The 20,447-nt window shown below is 52.4% G+C and overlaps 1 protein-coding gene across 8 annotated transcripts in view; it reads left to right on the top strand.

The window, feature by feature from the left end:
* FARP2 (FERM, ARH/RhoGEF and pleckstrin domain protein 2) overlaps positions 1–20,331 on the top strand; it is a 101,321-nt gene extending 80,990 nt beyond the window's left edge. For 2 of the 8 annotated variants that reach the window (XM_036320479.1, XM_036320480.1), the window contains exons 15-29: positions 561–739; positions 4,175–4,264; positions 4,639–4,772; positions 5,179–5,260; positions 6,936–7,173; positions 10,221–10,351; positions 10,852–10,920; positions 11,485–11,574; positions 16,492–16,512; positions 16,723–16,805; positions 17,643–17,761; positions 18,010–18,173; positions 19,011–19,118; positions 19,330–19,481; positions 19,720–20,331. In XM_036320479.1, coding sequence (XP_036176372.1) covers positions 561–739; positions 4,175–4,264; positions 4,639–4,772; positions 5,179–5,260; positions 6,936–7,173; positions 10,221–10,351; positions 10,852–10,920; positions 11,485–11,574; positions 16,492–16,512; positions 16,723–16,805; positions 17,643–17,761; positions 18,010–18,173; positions 19,011–19,118; positions 19,330–19,481; positions 19,720–19,786 — 1,727 coding nt within the window. In that variant the 3' untranslated portion in view covers positions 19,787–20,331. The other 6 variants (XM_036320478.1, XM_036320477.1, XM_036320481.1 and 3 more) reach the window with 6 other exon arrangements.
* The last annotated feature ends 116 nt before the right edge of the window (positions 20,332–20,447 follow it).

Consider the following 20,447-nt stretch of genomic DNA (forward strand, 5'->3'; position numbering starts at 1 on the left):
TTTAAAAAGGGGGAAAATTTAACTATGAATTACTTTTGTGTTATAATTCTAGAAAACCAAAATAAAACCTTTGTTAATGGAAAATTCAGTTAAGTAGAAAACAATGAGTTGTAATTTTATATGATCAGATTTTTAACTGAATGATTGATGAGTTTGGCATTAAAATAGATATTTTCTTCAGATATGTTGGCATCAGTTCGGTATGTCTCTAACACATACACAGAAGGTGCTCCTCCCTGTCTGTCCTGCCTCACATGCTTGTGCTGCTGATTTTATCTCTAGAGCAAAGAGAAAGCCCTGCAACTGCACAGCCCAGGGGTCCAGGCGCCTGTGGTTGGTGTCTGTGAAATCGGATTGGTCAGCCAGCAGCCTTTTCTCATGTTCACTTTATGTCACATTGAGAACTGCATGTGGTAGCGTCTTTACTTACACGGTTTCCAGAAAGTGCCGAGCAGCAGTATAAGGCTAGTGTCGGCTAACGCCTGGTAAGAAATGTGGTGTCTGGCCGTATCCTGGCCCTTCTCATTTCTCACTCCATCCCCCGCCCTGTTCAATTCCAGGCCTTCCCATGGACAGTCCTCAGCCTTCTCCCTCCACCCAGAAGAGCCCACTGAGCCTGAGCCCTGTGTTTCAGGTGACGCTGGGCCCAGCTGAGCGGGGCTCGTCCCCACTCCTGAGCCCTGTCCTTAGCGACGCTGGCGGAACCAGGATGGACGATGAGGAGGAGCCGAAACACAAGGTGGGCACCACCCCAAGCAGAGGGCTGGGTGCTGGTGGGCCTGGATTTGCAAACTTCTCTCTGGGCTGGGAAGCCTGTGGGCAGAGCAGGACTGGGCTCTATGCCCACACAGCCCTCCCTCCCAGGCCTGCTGAGGGAACGATGGTGAGCTGGCTTCCCTAGAGAAATCTTGTCTTGGGGTCCTCCTGTCCTTTTGGGGACTCTTTTGGGACCTTTGTAACAGTACCTGGCACCTATGGGTTCTGAGTGTTGGGCTGGATCCTGGGGATGTGGCAGAAAGGGGCAGGCCCTGGAGGAGCCCTCAGCCCAGTAACCGGGAGGAGGTCTAATGCACAGAAAGGGTTTGCTGGGTGGGGACCAGTCTTGTCTGGAATCAAGGGAGTCATGGGCTGATGTATGAGTGGGTCCTGGAGTGTCATTGCAAGGGGAGGGAAGGGATGGGGTGGATTTAGGGTAGAAAGTGGAGGTGATCCCAGGGATAGGAGTGTGGCAGGTGTGGAAAGGTAGGGTAGAAAGCTCATGGTTCAAGGACAAGGCGATGGCCAGAGGCATTGGCACCCCTGGCCTCGTGGCCACTTCCACTCTTGTGGCCCTGGCCTGCATCATGGGCCATGTCCTGGGCAAGGCAGCCAGGGCAAGCTGGCTTTGCATGTGAGCACATGAGGAAGGGCATAGGGTCCAGAGAATCTGACATTTGGGGAAGAGAGTGGTTAAAATAATGGACTGTGGACTGTGTGGGCCCTGGGGGCCATGGGGAGGGAGAAGCCAGGAACCATCTATCTGTTTCCCTGCACCTAGTAGAGGCCCCTGAAGTGCACACCTGAAGGAAGCGTGTTGAACTGGGCCCCAAGTGGTGGGATCCCTGCCTCGCAGGTGCCTGTCATGTGGGCAGCTGTCATCGAGAACACCTTAGCACCCGTGTGTTTCCTTCTGAATTGGCCAAAAAGCATGTTACTTCCAGGGCCACCTGAGCTGGACCCATGAGGTTCCTCAGCAGGGCGGCTGCAACTCTTCCAAGGATGGGGAGGCCTCTGCAGATGTCTGTCCTTGTGCCAGGTCCTGGGCCCTCTTTAGTGACAGCAGCCCTGGAATGGAAGGCCTGCTGTTGAAGAGGTGTGGGTGCCGGCTGGCTTCCAGCCTAGGACACCCCCCTGGTGGTTGGGGCTTTGCAGCCAGCCCCCCACCCGCAGGCCTCCATCTTGGCCATGTTGCTTTGGTGCCATAACAAAAATGGCTTTGGAGGAAAGCTGTTTACAAAACTAAATTTTAATTTGTCACTTTCTGTATTAATAAAACAGCTGATCTTTAGGTGGTGATCTGTAGGGTGATGACCCCTGACACCTGCCACTTGAGGTTAATTGGGCTAACAGAGGTGTCTATGGCCTTCGTTATCTAACCAGGCCTCTGAGAGAAGGGACATGGTCGTCACAGTGCAGCCACCTCACACAGTGCGCCCGCTCCCTCCCCTCACGCTGCCTCCTAATTCCGGCCACGTGGCCACGGGATGCTGGTGTCCCAGGCTGCATGTAAAAGCAGCATCAAGCACAGGGGCCCCGAGGGTGGCAGGACACACTTTCTTCACCTCTGCCCCCTGGGTCACCCCAGTGAGTGACTAGCTGTGTTCTGTGCTGGTTTTGTGAACCAGTGTCCCCAACAAGGCCCCGGCCCCCAGGTTCACTGATGACTCCCTGGTGGGACCTGGGCAGTTTTGGGGTTCCTCAGCTTCACAAACACACACGGGTTGGGTGTGGTCAGGGCGTTCACGTCTGGGCTCCCTCAGGACCACCTGCCCCTCAGGAGATCCGTGTGGCTTGTTCTCACCAGCGTCTCCCACTTAACGCGCTGCTTCTCCTCCTTTCTAATAGAAATTGGTGAGGACCAACAATATTCGAAAGGTATGAGAGCCGAAGGTGGCTGGTGCCTCTTACAGGTGATTGTGTGGGCTGAGAGAGGGCCACAGCACCACGCTCGGCATCTCAGCTGCTTTCTGCAGGGCAGGTGGCAGAGCTTGGCAGAAAGCACAGTCCCCTCCCGGGCACCCCCCCTCCACCTCCCAGCCTACGGCAGAGGTGTGGGTGGCTGCTTTACCTTCTCTCCACTGAGGGATTCCTGAGAGGTTTCTTTGCCCTAGAAATGGGGGTCAGCAATGGAAATGGGGGCCAACCTGGCCCCTGACCTTCCTCCTCAAACTTGTCACCTGCATGGTTCAGAGGCTTTTTACTTTGGCTTAGGCCCCAAACTGCAGTCATCCTTGCCTCCTTTGTCCTTCACACCTCCACCCACACCAGAACTGGACCCTGCGTGTATCCAGGGTCCCACCCCTCCTCCTGCCATTCCCCTTCCCAGGGTGGGAAGAGGCCTCCTGAAGAGCCCGGCCCTTCCCAGCCTGCGTCACCCCAAAACCCCTCCCTGCCTTCCCTGCCAGTAACCAGCTTGCTGCACCTCTTCCCCCTCCCCCTTGACCTCTGACCTGTGTCCCACACCCAGCTAGCAGCCCGCCCTCTCCCTGGGGGCTGTGGCTGCCTCACCCTCCTGCTCTGCTTTGGGTCCAGAGGACTTGTCTCCTGTGCGGGAACCGCCCCACTGGTCAGTGCCAGGCTGCTTGTCTCCTTCCTGCTGAGCGGCTGCCCGCTGTTCCTGGCCCGTCTCAGGTGCCTCCTTGGGGCTGGCATGTGCTTCACAGGCATGTTTGCGTGGCAGACGGGACAGTTGGCCTCTCAGAGATCTCAGCCTGGTGGAGGACAACACAAGGGCGCAGGGCTAGAGCAGGACCAGGTGTCGTCCAGCCAGGAAGGATGGAGAAGGGGCCATTGAGCCCAAGTGTGAGGCCTGTGCTTTGCCGAGAGCCAGGCATGGTGGGGCCCAAGGGCACAGGGCCACCCTTTCTGCTCCAAGGGTGCCATCACTGCTGACGGGCCTGCCGGCACCTGCACATTAGGCAGAGGCCCTGATGGGGTTTAGAGCTCCAGCGCTGGGCATCTCTGGCCCTGCACTCAACGCGTGCTGGCCGCCCGGTGCTCTCACAGGGCACCGTTAGGGTGTAGAGCTTTGGCAATCGTAATAACTTTTTTGTGAGTTAGGCTTAACAGTTATCATTACATGTATACTTATACACACACTCACGTCTGTGTGTTCAGCAGCTACACTCCTGGCAGTGGTATCCGAACAATAATTTTATCGCAAAACCAATAATTAGCTTCAATATGTTGATGTTTGAACAGCAATTCTTTTCTCAAAAAGAATAACATACAATGAGAAAACTATGTGAAGGAGAAACAGCGAGCTTATATTTTTACTCAGAGGGGAATGTCTTCAGGAATTATGGACAAAACCGTGTGAGAACGTTAATCTGAGCAGGAGAAAGCGAGGGTTGCGCATGTGGCCTGTCCGTGGCGTACCCGACAGGCACGTGCTCACCATCTGCGCCTCTTGCAGGGCACGGGCGCCGACGAGGCCTACTTCATAGCGAAGGAGATTCTCGCCACAGAACGCACATACCTGAAGGATTTAGAAGTTATCACTGTGGTATGAAAACTAAGTCTTTTATTACTTTGATTTTCTTCATATTTCTTAATTCTAAACCAGAGACGGAAGAGCCCTCCTAAGAAATACCTCTCAGCCATCATGAGATTTACCTGTACATGTTCTGTGAAACACATTTAAACAATGTCTAAGTCGGGTCAGAATATTGGGTCCATTTTTTCATAAAACTGGGACTATAGCCACTTGAAGCTTTTCACCAGAATTGTTCTCGTGTAATAATTGGGAAAATCTGGTGGCCAGTCAAGAGGAAGCCATGGCATGTGAGCTGTCCTCAGGGGGCTCTGGGTCAGCGCAGGCCCCTGTGGCCGCAGCCCCGGGGTGATCCCTCAGTCACCCGAGCTCTGCTCTCCCCGCAGTGGTTCCGAAGCGCCGTGGTCAAGGAGGACGCCATGCCTGCGGACCTGATGACGCTGCTCTTCTCCAACATCGACCCCATCTACGAGTTCCACAGGGGCTTCCTGTGTGAGGTGGAGCAGAGGCTGGCACTCTGGTAATGCCCAACCCCGTGCCCGCCCCGCACACGCGGCCGCCCCTCGTCACCACCGCTGCTTTCGGGAACCTCCCAGCTTCAGACGCTAATTCACCAGAGTCATTACTTCATTGAAGTCTATTTTTAAAACGTGTGAGGAGGAGTAGACAGTAATAATCACTTTTATTCATATTGCTTCAGAAGAATGAGCAAAGTTGGTTAAAAGTAGATGATTCTATTTTTTTCCTAATTACTGTCTTTTAGAGAATGGCCCAGAGTAAAGATGCTTCTGTCAGGCACAGGCCTCCACCTCCAAGGAGCTCACTGCTGTCCTGGCCGTGCTGGGACGGCTGGCCCACGAGATGGATCAGCATGGATCTCACAAGCCTTCCTGAGGTGTGATTGTATTTGTCCATCTCTGCTCCAGGGAAGGACCTTCCGGTGCCCAGGCCCCAGGCAGCCACCAGCGGATCGGGGACGTCCTGCTCAGGAACATGCGCCAGTTAAAGGTAGTGACTCCGGGCGAGCACCTGCCGTGCAGCACAGTGTGCCCTCCGGACCACGTTCCCTGGAACAGCACTCACCTCAGAGCTGCTTCCCCTAAGGACAGTGTCCTCCCTAACAACACCCCTTCACAGGAGCGCCCCTCATTCCTCTAAGAACGGCATCAAGTCAGGATGGAATTCCCTCGGAGCAGCGATCCCCTGGGAGCATCATCATTCCCGGTGCCCAGCCTTCCCACCCAGGCAGCTCTTCCCTCCGAGCAGCACTCCGTCAGGACAGGGCTCCTTCCTCTAGGAACCAGGCCCCTCAGGCACCCTCTCCCCTCAGAGCAGCCTCCAGGGAAGTGCGCTGGACTCACCCAGGACATGAGCCCCGGGCCCAGGTGCCGGTGTTGCTGAGCTTGCTGAGCTCCCGCCTAGACAGGGTGTGCAGAGCCTGTCCAGGGGTTGTTAGGGTTTGCGTCCACTCTCCTTCTGGGCTCATAGTTCAGGGGTTTTTCTTCAGAGGCATTAGAGTTTCATGGAAAGGATTGGCTGTAGGTCACCAGGTCAGCAGCGCGGAGGAAGCGGAGGCCTTCTCCTGAGGGCCGGTCACCACAGGCGTTCGAACCAGCGGCTGTGCTTTCACTGCTCAGGGTCCTGCTCTTGCTGAACAGATGGGATGGGCCTCTCCCGCCCACGCATCTGTCCTGGGAGCTCTCGCATCTAGCCTGAGACTCTGGGGGCCCTCCCACCGCTGTCTTCTACCCGCTTGCATCGCTCCAAGTCCCCAAGCCTTCGCTGTTGTGCCCATTCACTGGGAGGTGGGCACCTCCATCCCAAGCCTGTCCCACCTCCACCCAATCCGCCCAGACTCCTGAGGTCCTTCCGGCCCATTCCGCTCCTAGACACCTGAGGGGCCGCAGGCTCGCTTACGCTGTCTTCAGAGAGCCCTGCGTGAAGAGCTCCATTCTGCCCAGAGCCCCATTTTTTACCCCCACACACTTTTTGGTTTTCTGAGCCAGGTTCATTAGTAAGTGTTATCTACCCCAAAAGCCCTTACAAAAAATTTATTTCAAAATATATATAAATCTGTTTGATTGAGCTTATACCACACAAGTCACAAGCAATGTTCATTAAAACAAACTGATTAAATGTTAGAAACTTCTAGAAGGTAGGGACCAGTTGAGTTTACTATGACTGAAACACTGCCAGCCCGTACATGTATGCACATGGTGCTGTAAACAGTGTCAGGAGTGACCCTCCCTCTCTGGCAAGTGGGTTGAACACACTCTGCCTGCTCTGGAGTGTGGCTGGCGGAGAGCTCCCTGCTGGCACCTGAGGCGGGTACAGCCCTCAGCCTCAGCGCTTCATCTGCAGAGTGAGGTGACGCCTGTGGTCTTCTCCCACCCCCCCAGGAGGTTTGAGGGCAGTCAGCAGTGCAGGGGTAGTTTCGCTGTGGACAAGCCGCTGCCCTCCTGCTGGCGTGAGGTTGGGTTGGGGTGGAGTCTCCGTGGGGCAGGATGGACCCCAGGGGGCTGGAAACCCAGCTGACACGCCCTGGCCGTTGTCCTCTGTTCTGCCCCATTGGGATTCCCAGCCTGTGTGTGATGTCCACACGGGGAGCCAGACAGGAGGCCACTCCCCAGCCGGACGCCCTCTCAGGTCCCTGACCTAACGAGCCCCTGTTGTGCCTCCACAGCAGTTCACGGGCTGCTTCCAAAGGCACGATGAGGTCCTGACGGAACTGGAAAAGGCCACCAAACGCTTCAAGAAGCTAGAGACCGTGTACAAAGAGTTCGAGCTCCAGAAAGTCTGCTATTTGCCTCTCAACACGTTCTTGCTGAAGCCCATCCAGCGACTGGTGCACTACCGCCTGCTGCTGCAGCGGCTGTGCGGGCACTACGCACCCGGGCACCGCGACTACCCCGACTGCTGTGGTGAGTGGGGCTGCCGTGCTGTGCTGAGGGAGGAGCAGCGTTGGCAAACCTGCAGGCTTCAGCTCCCTTATTTGGGAAGCACAGGGTGTGTGCGCTCCCCTCCCCAGGGGCCAAGTCTGCAGCAGGCAGAGCTGGCACTGCCCACCCTCCTCCCCAGCTGATGGAGGCCAGCAGGCCCTGGGTCTGCACAGGCCAGTATGCCCTTCGGCCCCACTGCCCCAGCAAGGCCTTGCCCTGCTCCAAATCTGAACCACGAGTGAAGGGATCCAATCGTCCTGGAGGAGCTCCCCCTGTGCAGTGGGGGTGGGATGACCCTAGAGTGACCTGCTACCTGGAGGTATTTCTGTTCTGCAAGCCTTGACACTAAAACTCAAACATTTGGTCCAGGGTGGCTGTTAGAAGTTTCTGTCATAGACAGACTTTATCATTTTTGTGTGTTAAAGGAACAAAAGAATAAACCCTGACCTTTTTAACCTACAATATCACCTCTAGTTGTAGGATAAATTTAGTGCAGGAAGTTACTCTCTATAGGAAGGTTTTTACAAGTGAATTCACCATCATCGTTACAAGTAAAAGATAAAAGACTGGCACTACTTCTTGCTGACCTCCCATAGTCATAAATGGATATAATTAAGATGTTTTCTGCTGAATGAGAAACAAAATGGATCATATGATGTTGACAAATCTCTTCTTCATTCTAAAAGCAAGTGTTTTGTGTTTGTTACAAAGGAAAAGACAAAATTGTCAAAAATATTTCCAAGCATTTTCAGGGAAATAAAGTGCAGCAACATTAAAAATGCTGCCATGCTGGCCTCTGTCAGTCTTTTCCTGCAAGGGGGGGGGGGGGCAGTACTAGGGGGAGAGGGTGGCCCCTCCCCAGGTCATCAGGGAGGCCATGCCCATGGAGAAGGCCGGGCACCCTCACTATTCAGGTTCCTCATCAGTCAAACCGTCTCATGGGCTGATGCAAAAGCCAAATGAGGCTGCACTTCTGAAAGTGCTTTGTAAATTGTGGACGCAACATGGTGCCAATAACTGGCACCTGGACGGGTTTGCTTCAGCCGTCTCCGGAGGGCTCAGCTGATGGAGTCCCTTCCCACCACGACCCACCTCCCACAGAGCCAAGGAAGAAGGCCCCTGGGCTGTAGATGTTACCAGACCTTTGGGTCTTCCCAAGAGTTGAGCTTGAGCCTGTTGGACAAAAGGAGGTACCTCCAGCTTGGGGCTTAGAGAAGATGGCCTTGCATCTTAATTTTATCCTTCATTCAGTAAGGGGTTCTCAAGGGCTGTGCCTGGGCTGGCCAGGTGCTAAGTGTTCATTGAAGGTTTGTCAACATCACGCTGGTTCTGTGGAGACCCAGGCACGGGACGATACTGTGTCCAGCAGCCCTGCATCAGGTCCAAAGCACGTCCCCAGCATCTGGCAGCTTCTAGTTCCAGCCCAAGGGCAGCCAAACCTTCCATCCCTGCACTCCATGCACACATGTCCAAGGGCAAGGTGGCACTGGGTGCCATCCAGGGCAGACACAGACACGTGGGGCCAGGCAGCCTACAGTGAACAAGCAAAGTGAAGAATCTTTACCAACAGTGTGTCACTCAGATCTGAGCTGGGCCCTGAGAGCTAGTGAGGTCAGAGAGGGGCCAGAGCTCAGGAGTCTGCACAGAGCAACTCCAGGTGTCTGCCCTGTGTTAGCATCACCAAGGCTCTTATAATGGGTCATTTATGAGTGAGTAATTCGTCTCCCCAGGTGCTTCCTATCTGACTTCATCCTCCTAAAGCTCTGGGGAAGGTATTGTCCCCTCCACTGAAGAGGGACTGAGCCAGCACTCACAGACCTCCATTTACCAGACTCACAGAGCTGGAGCTGAGAAGGTGCAGAGTTGGGTGGGGTGGATGTCACCTGTGCTTCTTGGGACCTCGAGGGGCAGTGGCCAGGCAGTCAGCGGGATCCTCATGAGAAGATATCAGGCCCCCATCAGTGGTGGAGACCAGGAGACAGGAAGATGTGGTCACTGCATGTGGGATTGGGCCCGTCTGGCCAACAGCTGCTCCCAGTGTCCTGGTCAGGTCTCTAATGACCACTCAATATCTGAGGTTGTGTTTCGTCTGAATATGTTTTCCTTCCTGATTCTAAATTTTCATAACTTGGCTTGAACTATAAGATTAGCATCTGCACCTCCATTCAAAGAGAAAATTACTAATACTTTGAAGGTGCAAATTATTTAGACTTTAAACTGCAGTAAATGATTTTCCCTAAAGAACAAATACTGCCTTGCCTGTAACATTAGTTACTTACAAAGAAAGGCTGTTCTTTCTCTTGACCACATCTGAGTGTTGGCTAGACAGTAGTTTGGGCTGAACAAATTCAAGTTGTGGCTCATCTGCAGGAACCTGCCCTTGTGCCTTAGCTATGGGTAGAGTTTGAGTGGAGTGTTCCTTGAATTAAAACGGCTTTTTAAAATGCCAGTTCTGGCCCAGCCAGCGTGACTCAGTGGTGAGTATTGACCTATGACCCAGGAGGTTGCAGTTCGATTCTGGTCAGGGCACATGTCTGGGCTGCAAGCTCGATTCCTAGTGGGGAGCATGTAGAAAGAAGCTGACCAATGATTCTCTCTCATCATTGGTGTTTCTGTCTCTCTCTCTTCCCTTCCTCTCTGAAATCAATAAAAATATTTTTTAATAAAAACAAAATGCTAGTTCTGCCCTGGCCGCTGTAGCTCAGCTAGTTGGAGCATCTTCCCATACACCAAAAGATCACTGGTTTGATTACCAGTCAGGGTACATACCCAGGTTTCGAGTTCGATCCCCAGTCAGGGCAAGTATGGGAGTCAATTGATGGATGTTTCACTCTCGCATCCATGTTTCTCTCTCTCCCTCTCCCTTCCTCTCTCATCTAAAATTGATAGAAGTATGTCCTTGGGTGAGGATTTTAAAAAATAAAATGCCAGTTCCTGTCACAAAGTGGTGCTGGCGGGGGAACAGGGTTGTCTGTGCCACCCCTCGCCCACCTGCCTAGGTGCCTGTACTGAGGGATCTCTTCACACAGACGCCCTCCAGGTCATCACGGAAGTGACCTCCATACTACAACACAGCCTCGTCCGACTGGAGAACCTCCAGAAGCTGACAGAGCTGCAGCGGGACTTGGTTGGCATAGAGAACCTCATCGCTCCAGGCAGGGTAAGTGACTCAGAAAGTTCTTTGCACTGGTTACTTCATTGTTTTGGTTGAGATATAATTCACATACCACAGAATTCACCTTTCAGCGTGCGCAACTCAGTTTTTCTCCATGTGGAACTCATGGCTTCATCTCTATGGCTGAACTTTCCAGAAGCTTCTCAATAAGAGCAGCACGCTTTGCTTTACATGACGGCCTTAGTGTAGCCAGCCTGCTGTAAGGTGCTCAGCAGATGGTTTGGAGACTGAGTTAATTGGCACCCAGACAGGCCCCGAGTGACCACGAGGAGCAGACAGGAAGGAGGAAGGCAGAAAGGTGCGGAGGGTCCTTGAGCATCTGGGCAGGAGGGCACCGGTGAAGGGCTGGATGGGGCTGTGAGGGTCTCATCCAAGGGCTCAGAGAAGCAACATGGTGACATCAGCCAGGCCCTGGCCCCGCCAGCGTGCTATCTGCTGAGGCGGCTGTGGGCCCACTCAATGCATACCTCATTCCTGTCTTTCAGGAGTTCATCCGTGAGGGCTGCCTGCACAAGCTCACCAGGAAGGGCCTGCAGCAGAGAATGTTCTTTCTGGTAGGTGGATGGGCAGCAGATGTGTTAGGGGGACTATGCCAGCGCGTTGGGCCAGGCGGGCAGCTTCAAAGTCAGGAGCCATGTGAGGGTCACAGAACACATCCAGGCCAGTTGCCGTCCTGATTCTGTCTGTGGATGAGCAAAGCCAGCCCATAGAAAATTCCACGTGCCTGTGGCTGCAGGGATGTCCCTCCTGCCGAGCTGCCAGCTCACAGGATCTTGCTGTCCGGCTGTGACTCTGGGAGCTGAGGCCCTCCCAGCCAGTCCCTGCTGCCACCAGCTTTCCTGTCATCTGCTTCTTCCTCACATCCAGTTAGATCCAGACCTCAGCATCCTGTATGAGGGGTGACTGGGCCAAGGACATCTGCTGGTTTGTGTGGTTACTAGTTACTTCTAGTCAACAACAATTGTATGAATGAAATAAAAATCCCTTTTGCGCCAAAAATCTCCAGCAAGCTGAATAGGTTTGATAACACCATCAAGCCCTTGGAGTTGAAGTTCATCTGACAGTTAAAACCCTGTTACTTGTTTTTTAAATGATTTATCTAAAGCTGCCTGGCTCAGTTCTCAGATATGTTGCTGTACACAAGCAGAGGTGTCTCGGGAACCAGCCACTTCCGGATCCGGGGCCTCCTCCCACTTCGTGGCATGCTGGTGAGTGCTGAGGAACCGGCTGTGGTATTTGGGATTCAACCGGCTAGCTTAAAGCACCTGTTGGTCTGTTTCTATCTGTTGTGGTTACTGTTTTTGGTGCTCAAACAGCTGCCTCTGCAGCCCCTCCAGACTCAAGCCTGGGGCCACCACCAGCACCTGCAGGATAAGCCCCCAACTCACCTTGTCCACATGCCACCCCCAGGGTGGAAGGTGCAATGAAAGACCCCAGGCAGGCGCTGGGGCCACTCTGCTGCTGGAGGGGTGGGAGCTGACACAGGTTTTGAAAGACAAAACCAAACCACCACATCTTAAGACTGTTGAGTTCCTACTTCTTTGATTTTTTGATTTGTATCTCTTTTATATTGACAATTTTGGTCCTGCATGGCATCATTAGTTATCACTCACACACACACACACACACACACACACACACACACACACGGATACACACACAGCTTTAATACAGTCAGACATGCCCTGGCCAGGTAGCTCAGTTAGTGGGAGCATTGTCCCATACACCAGGAGGCTGTGGGTTCAATTCCCAGTCAGGACACGTACTTAGGTTGCACATTCAATCCCTGATCAGGGTGTGTATAGGAGGCAACTGATTGATGTATCTCTCTCCCACACACACCTTTTCCTCTCTCTAAAACATATCCTTGGCTGAGGATTATTAAAATAAAAAACACATGCTACCACTGATGGGGAAGCTATGGGCTGGAGAAGCTCCCAGTGAGCTGGCGCCTGGCTTCTTTCCTCTGAGTCCAGTGTGAGGTCCATGCAGTGATCTCTTGTGTGGCATCCAGTTTGCCCTTTGCCCTTTAACCTCCATTTCCGCTCTGTTGTTGCTGGCCTGGGCTGTTAGGGATCCTGCTGGTCTGGGAGCACTCTGTCTACCACACTCTGTCCAGCATGTCCCCATCCCCACGGTCACAGCTGCAACATGACACTTGTAATTCTCTGATGAATAGAAATTCTTCATTTTAATGTGATCCAGTTGTAGCCACCTCCTGTGTGGTCAGTTCTTTTTATGGCCTGAAGAGAGACCTGCATTTGCCCTCCATGTAAGTCTGCACTCAGCCTGGAACCCACATTTAGGAATGGTAGATAGGAGGCCCCGTTCAGAGGTGCCATGGGTCCAGAGCATCTGACTGCAGTGAGTCTCTCTTCCTGAGGCCCCCCAGCCAGGCCTCCCCTCCAGGTGTCCAAGGGTGGGGTCCGATCATGCTCTGCTCTGTTGTGCCTGGCCCGCTGTCTCGATTTCTGCACTCAAAGCAGTCCTGCACGCACCCCGTCTTCTTCTAGGGTGTCTTGCCTTTCCCGGCCCTCAGGGTCCCTCTGAGCTTCTCCAGCTCTCAGCAAGGAGGATCAGTTTGAAAGTGCTCACCTGCCATTACTGGAAGCAGACCCCTCTGTTTTCATAATTATGCTTTCATTATAGAAAAAAATAACTGAAAATATAAAACGAAAATCAGTCACAATTTTACCAACCACCAATAAGCACTGTTGGCATTTTACAAAACGCCCTTCCAGCTTCACGAGTAGATCGAGGTTTTTTGCTGCCACAGTGGACTCACTTTTACAAGCCGTTTTGTGGCCTGCACTGGTTTTGCTTAGCAATGTGTCATGAACGTGCTCGTGTCCTCTGTGCTCTCACCACCGTGTCAAGTGGAGATGAGATGAACGGCACACTGGGGAGCCAGCCCGTTTACTTGACTGGCTCGCTATCCTGCACACTCCAGCGGCATCTAGCATTTCAGAATTAGAAACAGCACCATTGTGTGCCCCTCTACACCTCAACCACGTCCTCGAAATAAATTCCAAAAGGCGTTGTGTAGACGTAGTGTGCCATGTCCAGTGTGAGTGTTGCTGCTCCGTGGCTGTCGGAGCATTTGCACTGGGACCGTCCCACTGAGCACATCTAAGGCTGCACCATCTGCACAGCTCTGGGGAGCACTGGGGACTCCCCCTCTTTTCCAGTTTGGTGAGTGGAGCAACCCAGGGACGTCAGTGAGGCTGGCTGGGTCCTTGTCTCCTGGCACTCCTTCTAGGAGGCATTCATGTCTATCACTCTGGTCTCCATGATGTTAGCTTTTCATGCACTTTTGTGACAGTTATAAAGAGGCCAGCCAACCCTCACATGTCAGAAATGCTTTCCCCAGCTAATAACTCCTTTTTACTTTGCCTGCAGTTTGGTTTTACCTTGTAGAATTGAAACCCATCTGGGCAGCAATTGTGTTTGTCTTGCTCCTAGAACAGTATGTGGCACATTCTTGCTGAGAGAGTGAACTTAGACTCTGTAGTCAGATCTGTCCATCTTTTCCTTTAGGGTTCCTGACCTTGGAGTGGGCTCAAAAAGTCCCTCCCATGCCAAGATTATATTGGCACATTATTTCCCGGTACAGTTATGGCTTCATTTTTCTCAGTTAATCTACCTAAAATATTTCATTGGATGTTATTAGATTGGGACTCATTTTCTGCCATATAATCCGTTTTCCCCTTATTCATTGGGCCCTTCATATTCTGATTTTGAAGGCTGCCTTGACCATATAAACAGCCCTTGTTTTCATGCTTGGGCTCTTTCTGGGCGTTTGTGTGTTTCTCGTCAGTCCACACTCTTCTAATTTGTGGTGTTGTGTGTTACAGTCACTGTCTAGGGCAGTGGTTCTCAACCGTCTGGCCCTTTAAATACAGTTCATGTTGTGACCCAACCATAAAATTATTTTCGTTGCTACTTCATAACTGTAATGTTGCTACTGTTGTGAATCGTAATGTAAATATCTGGTATGCAGGATGGTCTTAGGCGACCCCTGTGAAAGGGTCATTCGACAGCCAAAGGGGTCGCGACCCACAGGTTGAGAACTGCTGGTCTAGGAGAATTAGTTTCATCCTTCATTTGTCCTCCTTTTTAAAAAATTTTTTGCTATTCTCAAGTATTTAATTCTTCCAGTAAATTTTTGAATAATTTGGACAGGTTCCTTCAAAAAACACCATTGAGATTTCTCTTGAAATTGCATTGCAGTCATATGCCATATAATGATGGGGCTATACATTTGGGAAATGTGCCATGCTGTGATTTTGTCATGTGAATATCAGACCACACCTGCACAAACTGAAGTGGTTCCACTACACACCTAGGCTGTGCAACTATAACACAATGTTATTTGTGTATCTAGACATAGAAAAGATACTATAAAAATACGGTATAAAAATGAAAGTGGGCCGAAACCGGTTTGGCTCAGTGGATAGAGCGTCGGCCTGCGGATTCGGGGGTCCCGGGTTCGATTCCGGTCAAGGGCATGTACCTGGGTTGCGGGCACCTCCCCAGTGGGAGATGTGCAGGAGGCAGCTGATTGATGTTTCTCTCTCATCGATGTTTCTAGCTCTCTGTCTCTCTCCCTTCCTCTCTGTGAAGAATCAGTGGAATATATTTAAAAAAAAAAAAAATGAAAGTGGAAAAAAATATTAAAAATGGTATAACTGAATAGAGCACTTACCGTGAATGGAGATTATAGGACTGCAAGTTGCTCTGGGTGAGTCAGTGGATAGTGAGTGGACATGAGGGTCTGGGACATCACTGCACACAACTGTAGACTTTATAAACCCTGTACACTGAGGCTACACTCAATGTATAAAACATGATTTTAATCAAGCACAAGAGAAAATGATGACATCAAGAGATGACACGGTAAACACAAGATATATGAGGGTGCCGCCAATGTAACACAGCTGTTTTACAATAAACTGCTTTTTAATCATCAAAAGAGTACACGCTAAAACAGTGATGAAAATTATGGTATCGTAAATACATAAACCAGTGACATAGTAGTTTATTAAGTATTACACACCTTACATAACTGTATTACTATACTTTTATATGACTGGTGGCAGGTTTGTTTACACCAATATCACCACAAACTCATGAGTAAGGACCGTATGACCACTGCATCACTAGGTGATAAGAATTTTTCAGTTCCATAGGACCACTGTCATATATGTGATCTGTTGTTGATGGAAGTGATATATGGCAATTAACTGTAAAATTACATATTGGGGGAATACTAACATCTTGACAACCTTCTCCTGCTGGTCATTGCTCATGTTAATTTTAGATTTTTTATGTTCAATGTAAGGCTCAGTGGTTGACATCCTATAGGCCCTGCACAGGGAAGCTGTCTGTTCTACAGAGTGATCTGTAACTTGGCTGAACCTAGGGAAGGATGATAACTCTTGGCTTGAGAAAGAGAACCTTTATCATGTTCACAGTTTCTTTCAGATTCTAAGAAATATTATCAGAAATAACATGATGAACTTTAGCAAAGTTCCTTTGAGCATTTAGAGAAATGATCACTATTTTCCCTTTGACGTTGTGACAAAGTTATTGCTTTTATCACCTCCTAGGGTCAAACTATCCTTCCATTCCTAGAACAACCTTACTTGGTCACAGGATAATTTGTCTGCTTTTAGACTTGAGTAGGAATATTTTATTTTTAAGTTACAGTGGGGGCCTTGACTTACGAGTTTAATTCGTTCCGTGACGGAGCTCGTAACTCAAATTACTCGTATGTCACGAGTGAGACACGTGATGCTGGGCTGATGTGGCGTTCACTGTGACATTCGCTGCGCCAATTAGCGGTGGGGTATCTGAAGCTGGCTCGTAACCCGAATTTTAGCTTGCAACTCAAAGCAAAAAATCAGCCAAGAGACGGCTTGTATCTCGAAAAACTCATTAGTCGGGACACTCGTAAGTCAAGGCCCCACTGTATTTCGTTTAGTCATTTATAGCTGAGATTACTCTGTATAGGTTTTTCTTTGAATCTAACTTTGTTAGGTTTTGGTACCAAGTTTATGAAATGAATTGTCCAACTCCCTATTTAATGATAATGCTCAACACTGTCTCCTGTGCTTGATTTTCAGCTAATAGTACTGGACCCACCGGTGAGTAGTTGGGTGCCCTGTGGCCCACAGCTTACCCACCTGGGTGGCAAGTGCCATGGTGTGAGGACTCCTTATGCCTCCCATAGCCCCTTGTAGAGTCAGCGTAGACTTGGACAGCACAGAATTTTCACATCACCTGTGTTGTGCTTTAAGCTTATGTCAGCCAGCCCTGCTCCTGGTCCAGACTTCTACCTCTTCTCCCACCCATAGGTAGAAGAAAGCAAGAGTGAGTGGTCTGTTCCACACTGTTTTACTATTTATGCAGCTCAAAAAACAATCGTGGTGGCAGCCAGGTAAGAGCCTTTCACATCTGCATCCCAGTGGGCCCTGGGAGCCCATGAGTAGGGGCTCCCCTGCCATGAGCCAGAGTTCCCTCTGAGTGATGAGAGTGTCATTCCCACAGTCAGGAGTGATGTGTGCCCCTTGAGCATTGCTTCTCCAGTGGTGGGGAGCCAGAGAACATCTCCACAGACTGGCCATGGCACTGCCAAGCTGCTTCCTGCCCTTGACAAGAACAGGCCTGCAAAGACTATCGGTCTCCAGGGGCACAAGCTCTTTGGCACACTCAAGTTAAGGGGCAGTGCCAGCGGGTTAGTGGAAGAACGACAGGGCAGCCAGGCTGGGGCCCTCCTCACCTGCACCCTAGCCCCTAGCTGTGCAGTGAGGCTGATGGGCCACAGCTCAGGGGCAAATGGCCACTTTCCCCTATTCGACATCAGACCAACGAAGGAGGGGCAGCCCGACCTCCGTCAGCACCATGCTGTGCTGTCCTCCCCTGGGGGAGCAGGGGGACTCCAGTGTTTCTCCTTCTCTCAGGCAGGCATCCACCAGCTCCCACCAGGAAACAGTGATCCAGGAAACAACCAGTCTCGTATCTGAGACTTTAAACCTTGTTTTAGGAACAGATGACCCCGTAGAGAACTCCAGTCCACACCAAGGTGCTGCCCTCCCTCCTCCTGCCCCTGGCAGCCCACAGAGGGATGCAAGCTGGGCCACCAGCAGCACTCTGGACCATCCTTTGAACCCTGAGACAGGCATCCCGCACTCCTGTCCCCTCTGAGAGATTGTGCGGGCCCTGAGGGCCAGCTCTGAGCCTCAGCCCGCCCTCCCGCCCCTCCCTCTCCCCACAGCACTCAGCTGGAAAAGGAGAAGTGGATGCATGACCTGAACAATGCCATTGAAGCGGCAAAGAGCAGTGGCAACATGACCCTGGCTCTGCCAGGCAGCGCGGTGTGCATTCCTCCCCGCAGTGAGTTCTGGCTGAGACCCCCTGTACTGAGGAAGCTTTCCTATAAACCGGTTTCCTAGGTCACGTTCTACCCACTAAGCCCACGTGCTCTTATACAAGGTTCCAGGCAGAAGGGCAAGCTCTTCCGGCAGAAGCCCATATAGTTTTGCTCTTGGCCTGAGCACAAAGGGATAGCTCCCCTGCTCTCAGGGCTCCATTCACCAGCGTGGTCCTGTCCCCGCTGAGCAGATGCCTGACTTCTCCCCCAGGACCCTCCGATGAAGTCTCCCTGGAGCAGGAGTCAGAAGATGATGCACATGGTCCCCACAGCTCCTCGGAGGGGCCAGGCCAGCACCGGGCCAACACCACGGTGCACGTGTGCTGGTACCGGAACACCAGTGTCTCCAGAGCTGACCACAGCGCAGCCGTTGAGGTACGAGGTATAACTGGCACAAGCACCCTCTCAGCTTGTGTTTGCTGAGGTTAAGGGACCCTGGGGATCGCAGGCAGCAGGACTGGGCCAGGCCATGGCGAGCTGCCTCCTGCTCTCTTTGGGCAGGAAATTGGTTTGGAAAAGTCCCCTCAGGCATAGCAGCCCAGGGTTTTTGCCAGAGCTGTGGAGTGACAGTCACCCTCAGGACTAGAGCAACCTAGTGAGGAAAACTCAGAGGCCCGTGTGCTGGGAAGAACAGGGAAACTGGTGTCTCCAGAGGCTCTCCAGAGGGCCCCCGCCCCCCTCACCAGTCAGGGGTGCCTGTGAACAGGAGTGTCCCCTGACTTGAGCAGCTCAGCCATCTGTGCTATCCTGTGGGTGGCTGCTTGGGTGGTGAAGGCCGCAGATGTGCTCAGAACCCGTGCCCCTCACGGTGAGGGCACAGAAAGAAGTGTGGTACCAGCAGGAGGGTGGGAGGGGCGAAAGGAGGGGGCACTGCAGAGAAGGGTCAGCCCTGGGCCAGGGCTCCCAACGTATCAGCACAAGAGCGGCTCAGTCCTAAGGCTGCCCAGCGGATACCTGCTTGGGCTGGGGTTACATCCCTGCCCTCACCCAGCATGTGAAAGAACCTTCTAGACTTGGCTGCACATGGTCTATTACAGCATTCTCCCTTCGTGCTAGGGCATTTGTGAGGATGGGGATGGGGGGGGGCTGGCTGTATTCTTGGGGAGCACACCTGCTCCCAGGAGATCCCAAGAGGATGGAGCCAGGGGGGATTGCTCTGATGGGCGGCGGTCTTGGGACCTTAACTAATGCACTTTTGCTTTTTCCTTTTAGAACCAGCTTTCAGGGTATCTGCTAAGAAAGTTCAAAAACAGTAATGGCTGGCAGAAGCTCTGGGTGGTCTTCACCAATTTCTGCTTGTTCTTCTACAAAACACATCAGGTAGGGGTGTTTACCAGGGCCCGGGGTAGCCTGCCCATGGTGCTAGAGGGCCCACCATGCCCTTCTCTCTCACTTCAGAATGTCCTTACCCTTCCCCAGGGCCTCTGGGCCTGTGTGACCCTACTGGCACAGGACGGGAGGGGAGGGGAGGGGTGGAGGAGAGGAGAGGTGGCTGGGGAATGAATGCCCATGGAGCCGTGCTGCCTTCTAGGATGACTATCCCCTGGCTAGCCTCCCCCTGCTGGGCTACAGTGTGAGCATCCCCAGGGAGGCTGACGGCATCCACAAGGAGCATGTCTTCAAGCTGCAGTTCAAATCTCATGTTTACTTCTTCCGGGCCGAGAGCAAGTACACGTTTGGGAGGTAACTGCAGTGGACTGCCTGGTTCTCCTGCTCCCACTGGGGGCTGGAGGCAAGTTCCTGGTGTTGGGAAGAAAGGGCTGCGCATGGCTTCCTGGGTTTTCACTGGCCCTCGTCTTGTCCCATTCACTCCGTATCTTGGGAAGGTATTTGAGCACAAGCCCACTGTCAGATGGCCAGAAAGTGCCCTGCTTCCCAAGCGGGCATCCTGGGCTTTCTGACGGGACCACCCCTTCTGCAGGTGGATGGAGGTGATTGAGAGAGCCAGCAGCTCGCCCGGGAAGGCTGGGGGCCCCGAGGAGGCATGAAGCCCATTCTCCCTGGATGAGGACAGTGCCCAGGAAGCAAAGCACAGTCAGCACAGGCCCCACGACTGCTCATCCCGAGTCTTCCCAACAACGGATCAGCTGTATGGGTGGGCCTCACTGTGACATCGGGGAAGGACACTGTCCTCTTGAAGACCCAGTGCAGTCCCCTGGCCCTGTGGGGCCCCGGCAAGAACACCAAAGTGAAAATGCAGGCCCAGCTCCAGGGTGGCCACCAAGCCGGTGCTCGCCTGCCCTCTCCTCTTCTAGAACAGGGCCCTGCTGAGAAAGGGCTTTGAGCAGGAACTAGGGTGGCCCCAAATCACTCACTGCTGTACATAGGCCTGGCTGCCCTGTCCTTCAGTCTGGGTCAACCAGGGGTGAGGCACAGGCCTCAGGTCACAGCTGCACAAAAGTCCAGCATAAGCCACTCTGGTGCCCCCCCTCCCACATACCTCTGGAGAAGTGGAAACCAAAGTTCCTTATGGCCCTGGGAGGGCAAGGGCCTCTAATTTATTAGTACCCAGTATTTCTTAACGAGTGGAAGTAGACATGCACCTGCTTATGTGTGTGTGGCTGAAAATAAAGGGCATCTTTCTGCACCTGCCTGCTCAGTCTCGGGTCACTCCAAGGGGGAGACAGGGCTGTAGAGACCCTGGCCTGG

This window comes from Myotis myotis, unplaced genomic scaffold (genome assembly GCF_014108235.1).
Source record: "Myotis myotis isolate mMyoMyo1 unplaced genomic scaffold, mMyoMyo1.p scaffold_m19_p_8, whole genome shotgun sequence".
NCBI classification, from domain to species: domain Eukaryota; kingdom Metazoa; phylum Chordata; class Mammalia; order Chiroptera; family Vespertilionidae; genus Myotis; species Myotis myotis.